At 43.4% G+C, this 6,666-nt stretch overlaps 1 protein-coding gene across 1 annotated transcript; it reads right to left on the minus strand.

The window, feature by feature from the left end:
* Positions 1-784: 784 nt before the first annotated feature.
* Positions 785-6,057, minus strand: LOC123057954 (uncharacterized). The gene is made up of 3 exons (XM_044480813.1): positions 5,987-6,057; positions 1,637-1,834; positions 785-1,533 (listed from the first exon to the last, which is right to left on the minus strand). Exons 1-3 carry the CDS (start codon positions 6,044-6,046, stop codon positions 1,393-1,395), a joined length of 399 nt encoding a protein of 132 aa, XP_044336748.1. The 5' UTR covers positions 6,047-6,057; the 3' UTR covers positions 785-1,392.
* Positions 6,058-6,666: the final 609 nt, after the last annotated feature.

Raw genomic sequence — 6,666 nt, forward strand, 5'->3', positions numbered from 1 at the left:
AAAACTCTTGGCGAGGAGAGCAAATCGGCCCAGAGCAGCAGTAGCCGCGACACGTTGAAGGATGCAATGGTTACACTAACAGTCTGACGCCCATTGACTTGTACAGAAGATAGATGCTACCATGATCACTGCCATAAGGAGGAATATTTCGTAGTCCTTGTTGTTGTGAGCGGCTTGATTCTCTCGACCATGCTGGTTGCTGCGGTCTGGCTACTCGTTTACAGACCAAGCAAGAAAAGAAAAAGATCTCATGAAGCTTCGGATAGATACTTGGGCAGGTGGTAGTGGTAGCCACAGTGGAATCCTGCCAGATGGGGTATATAGGGTCAGTTCTTTTGGCAATTCTCTCAGAATTAACCCCTCATCAGCTTTTCCCAGAATGAGCTAGGAATTGTAAACAAAAATGAAGTGACAATTCTGGGAGAAGCTAGAGAGGGGGTTAATCCTGAGAGAATTGCCGAAAAGAACTGGCCCATATTGTAGCAATCAAGAGATTAAAGAGATCCGGCCTAGAGAAGAAAAAGAATTTCCACCCCGAGATTAGTGGAGTCGCAAAGCTTTATTACTAGCCATTCTTAGTTCACAATACTATAATTTTTCAGTTCCTGACGTCGTCATCACTAGCCATTTGTGCCCCATCTGATCTCTAATCTAGTTCTCAACATGCCCGAGTTTAGCAAGCAACATTGTTCAGTATCCGAACTCTGCAGAAGCTCCTATCTATCTATCTATCTACTGTATGTATTATCTGAATGTTGGTGTCGGTAGTTCATGATACATCCTCTTGTCAACACGACCTTTGCATTTACAATTGAGAACAAAAACATTCACAGTAGTCATGAACTAACTCACAAACATGCAACTAGAGAAACCACAACATGCAACTACAGTACAAGGTTCTTCAGCAGCAACCACAACATGCAACTAGAGAAACATGGAGCGCTCCAGTAACCATACATTTCATAAACAGGTTTCGACTGAATTCTTCATGTCCTTGGTAACAGTATATAGTTGCAAACTTGCAAGATCCACACACATCCAGGAGCGGCAATACCTCCTCACATCCAGCAAAGCCTCGACATCACAAAATATGTTGATACCATCAGAGCCCGGTAATAACAAAGCACACTCCCTTCACTTATACTATGATAATCCAGGGGATGTTGGCTTATACCCTTCTTAGACATGCATTGGTCCCTTCTCAGATGGTTGGAGAAGATAACAACACAAAAGACTTTCAGTTTTCATTGTTTCGGTGTTGCACGCTGAGGAGCACACAAGTCCCTGATCAACCTTGAAAAGAGTTTCACGTAGACCATAGGAACCCATACACCAGACGCAATGGTCATGATAGCTTGAGAACCAGGTGCAGATCTTCCCAGCTTGACTCAGTCAGTCCTCCAGTCTCTCCGCTGCTTCTCGCTTCATATCCTTCACCATGGACTTGAACGCTGCCACCTCCGCCGCCAGCATCTCATCACCCAGCACAGGACCAACCTCCAATGTTGGAGGGTTGCCCCGTAGACCCTGTAGCTGAACACAAAGGTAGACACAGATAAACATTCATAAGAAGTGATTACAAACAACATGTGCACTAGCTACTTAAATAGTACAGCCACAATAAAAAACTACTCACCATCTCACGGCATTTCCGGACAGCACGTGCACAATCGCTTGTCGGGTAAGGACGGAACACCTCTGTTACTGACCACTTGATGACTATTCCGCAGACCACAACGGTGGAGATGGCTTTTGTCATCCTGAAGATCAAGTGAGCGCCCCTTTTAAATAGTCTCATCTTCTCTTCAGATGTAAGCGGATCATCATCGCCACCCTGAAACAATATGAGCATAAAAATTAAATGAGCATCGTTCGCTTAAATTTTTGGACTGGCAGTAGTTAAACCAATTACAATTAACATCATGGGGCGTTCGAAGCAGGCCGTGGAGGAGGTTGATCCGGCCGAACTTCTTCACCTCAAGGAGGAAATGTTGGATACCCGTGAGGAAACTACTGGATTACTGGAGGAAGTAGATCTAATGAGAAAAGAAATTCAGGCTACAAATTATAAGCATGACACCATGGCATCAGTTATTTCCGGAGTGCAGTCAGCGGTGTCAGCTTTAAGTGGTCAACTACAAGCTATTTCTGATGCTCCGAAAAATCTCAGTGCAAATGCACCAGCCTCTTCCTCTGGTCCTCCTCCAAGTCATTTGGAACAGGAACCACCACCTGTCAAATCTCCTATTGTGCAGGAAATCTCTAAGGAAGGTCAGCATGATCATCATAGACAATTGACCGAGGAGTTGAAGAGAAGGTTGCTGGTTGAACAAGAGAAAACTAGGCAGTGTGAGTTGTTGACAGGTAATGAACTTCCACCAATCAACACTGCACGCAGAGCTGCTCCACCAGGATATGGAAATGCAGCAATTCCTAAGGTTATATGAGTGCAAGGATCTCCAGCTGCTCCTACTAGGACAACTCGTACACCAGCTTTCTACCAGATACAACAACAGGGCAATAAGCTGCAGCGGGAAGATTATCCCGAAGCTTATGAGAAGGACAGGAGAGCTCAATTCCTTAAGTCAATGACCAAGGGCCCTAAGATGGAATTTCCCGGGTTTGATGGAGCAAACCCTGGGGGCTGGATACGTCAAGCTGAGAAGTATTTTCAAATGGCAGGGGCACCACCAGAATACAAGGTTTCACTAGCACAGATGTATTTTGTGGGCAGGGCAGATGTATGGCTCAGAAGGGCAGGAATTCTCAAGAAACAGTACGCTTGGACACAATTCTGTGAGGAAATTTTGCACAGATTTTCTGCTTCCAGCACTTATGATTTGGTTGACAGATTTAATGCTTTCAAGCAAAATAATTTGTCCATTGCTGAATATACTGATCAGTTTGAGGAACTAATGGCTGAAGTTCAGGAAGATAATCCAAATTTTACTAAAATGTGGTTTGTTAAGTGCTATGTCAATGGGATGAGGGCCACTATTAAGTTCCAACTTCGGCCACTCAGACCAGAAACACTCACATATGCTTATTGGTTGGCTATGGACATTGAGCAAGCAACTACTGCAAGAAAACCCTATCCTCCTCTCACAACTGATAAAAGCAAGTATACATTTCAGCATTACAAAGAACAAGGAACAACTGCAGAAAAGAGCACAGATAACAAGGATCCTCATGTTATACAAAGAGCAAGAGAATCGGGTAAATGTTGGAGGTGTGGAGATGTATGGTTTCATGGCCATAAGTGCAAGCAGGCTCCAGTAATTAATCTGCTCACTGGGGAAGAACCAAATGACTCATCTACTGAACAAGAGGAGGTAACTAAAACAGACCAGTCAGATCAGCAACCTGCAGATGAAAACTGCATGCAGATCTCTTTGCAAGCTATGAGCACTAGTAGGGTCAGTACTTTATCTGTATTGGTTACTATTGGGGACAAACAAGCAGTGGCTTTAGTTGATTCAGGAAGTAATTCTACATTCATGAACCTCAAATTTGCTTTGACAACACACTGTTCTATAGAGCCGTTGCTGTTTCCAGTGGTCTACAGCTCAGGATTTGGCATTTCAGCAATTAAAAAAAGCAATGACTTCTGCTCCTGTTTTGGCCCTGCCAAATTTCACTCTGCCTTCTGTCTTAGAAACTGATGCATCTGGTCAGGGTATTGGGGTTGTTCTCATGCAGCAAGGGAAACCTATTGCTTACTATAGCGCAGTGTTCTGTCCCACAAACTGGTTGTTGTCTACTTATGAAAAGGAAGCACTGGGCACTGGCTATCATTGCAGCTTTGAAAAAGTGGAGACATTACTTAGTGGGCATTAACTGATTATCAGAACAGATCATCAAAGTCTAAAGTTCATGACAGACCAAAAAGTTACTGGGAAAATACAGCAGAAACTTATGATTAAGTTGTTGGAATTTGATTTTCAGATACAATACAAGAAGGGCAAAGAAAATGTAGCTGCAGATGCATTGTCAAGGAAATTCACTCTCATGGCTATTTCTCTAGTGACCCCTAAGTGGACAGAAGATATAGAGCAGTCCTATTTACAAGACACTGCTTGCAAGAAGATATTGGAAGAATTACTGGTTCTGCCCAGTCATGAGTCTAATCACAATTCTGTGCAAGGGGGCATTATACGACACAAAGGCAGGATTTATGTGGGCAATGATCTAGCTCTTCAAAAGAGAATGTTAACTGCTTTACACTCTTCTGCTTTGGGGTGCATAGTGGAATGAAAGCATCTTATCGGAGAGTGAAGAAGATATTTTACTGGCCTGGAATAAAGAAAGACCTAGAAATCTTTGTGGCAGAATGCCCTGTGTGCCGGAAGAACAAGGGTGAGCACTGCCATTATCCAGGATTGCTGGATCCATACATATTCCAGATGTGGCATGGACACACTTAAGTATGGATTTTATTGAGGGACTGCCTAAATCCAATGGCAAGGAGATTATTTTTGTAATAGTGGATAGACTGACAAAATTTTCCCATTTCATTGCAATGTCTCATCCATATACTGTCTAGTCAGTAGCTATTACATTTATTGACAATGTAATTAAATTGCATGGACCTCCCATAGCTATTGTGTCAGACAGAGACAAAATCTTCACTAGCAAGCTTTGGAAGGACATCTTTGCTGCAATGCACATTGATTTAAGATACAGTTCTGCATATCATCCCCAATCTTATGGATAGACCGAAAGGGTCAATCAGTGTATTGGAATTATTTAAGGTGCGTGGTCTCTGCAGAACCAAAGAAGTGGGTGTATCATCTGGCAATGGCAGAATACTGGTATAATACTTCATTTCACTCCTCTTTGCAGAAAACACCTTTCCAAGCTTTATATGGTTATATGATCCTCTAAATATCAGTGAGTTTTCCTTACCTGGGTCAATGGAAATTGGAGTTAATGGCCCTACAGTGGACAGACAAGCACTTATGGGACAGTTAAAACACAACTTACAAGCAGCCCAAGCTAGGATGATTAAGTATGCAGATAAAAAGAGGACAAAAAGAGTGCTAGCCCCAGGAGATATGCTGAAGCTGCAGCCATAAAGATTGAATGCTTTCGGGATCAGGCACCACATCAAGCTCCAAAACAAGTGTTATGGACCTTTTAGGGTGCCGAGCAGAGTAGAAAATGTGGCCTATAAGTTGCTGTTACCAGAGGGTACTCAAATACACCCAGTTTTCCATATAAGTCAGCTCAAAAAGCATATTGGTCCGACAGCGATTCCTTGTGCTAATCTTCCTCTAATTGGCCCTAATGGCCAAGTCAGGACTGAGCCTGTTTTGGCATTGGAAGTTCGTCAAGTACCAAGGAACAATTTACCTGTGGTACAATGGTTAGTACAATGGGAAAATTTTGCCACCGGATGATGCTTCATGGGAGGATGTGGACTTCATCAAGCACACGTTCCCGGTATTCTTCAAGCACACGGTGGAAAGCTGGCGCGAGCACGGCCCACCTTGAGGACAAGGAGTGTTTCGAGAGGGAGGTAGCGTCAGGTATCTGAAGGTGCAACGCTCCATTCAGTTAATGGACGGCCAGGAGGCATCGGCAAGATCTGATCTAACAGCTCGCGTCACTCGCCGTATTAATAGCATTGCTGTAGCATTTCACGTACTGTTCCGTTCAACCTCTGTGTCGGGCTATATAACAGCCAGGTCCAGCTCCTGCGTGGGCATGTCATTTGCTATGTGATCTACTAAATCACTTTACTCATACACTTTACAGCAACTATACTCTGTAATATATACAATTCCTCTTGGCTTGGCCAAATTCGATCCCCAATTCAGCCTCAAACCCTAGTTCGTACAATCACACTCGTCCTCTGATCCACCCCAGGGCATGACAGGTTTTCTCTAAACCAGCCAATCTAGGGAAGAACTGACTAGCAGAATAGCTAGATCTTAGCAGCAACAGTCGGATTTCCGACAAAATTAGAGTGGAAAATGGCCCGCACCTGCGAGGAGAAGCAGCGAGGACGGGCGGACGAACCGCGGTCGATGACCGCCGGTGACATACGCCGTCGCCCCTCCACCACAGACGCCCTGCATACCAGCTGCGGTGGCTGGTCGCCGACGATCCTCCTCGCCGCGCAGCGGAGCGCCGCCATCGCCGCAGCCAAGCGAGACGTTTTTTCTTTCGGGTCAGTCTAGGTCTCACTCGCCTCTTGTTGCTTTTTGGGCTGGCCCTGTTTGGTCTTTACTTTGTGCATTTTTTAGCTGCGTTGGGCCAGAGATTAGGCAGTATTTTTGTTCCGTGCCTGTTAAGCGCTTCATCAATCCTTTTTTCGGTTTTGGGAATCTTCTAGGAGGTTCCAGATCCGGGATTTTTTTCTGTTTCTGTTTCTATTTCTTTTATTTTTTTATTTTTCCTGGTCTTTATCTCCTTTCTTCAGTTTCTTTTTTTCTTTCCTTTTCCGTTTAAAGTTTTTATTTTTAAATTTTGATTTCTTCACAAAACAATGTTTGTGTATTAAAAATTGTTCGCAGTTTTCCAAAAAATGTCTTGTTTTGTAATTTATTTAGGAGTTTTAAAAAATATTCGTGTTCCCAAAATTTGTTCAGCTTTTCAATTTTGTTTGTAGTTTCAAAAAATGTTCACATTCTTCAAAAAACATTCATGTTTCCAAAATTTGTT

This window comes from Triticum aestivum, chromosome 3A, assembly GCF_018294505.1.
Source record: "Triticum aestivum cultivar Chinese Spring chromosome 3A, IWGSC CS RefSeq v2.1, whole genome shotgun sequence".
NCBI lineage: Eukaryota > Viridiplantae > Streptophyta > Magnoliopsida > Poales > Poaceae > Triticum > Triticum aestivum.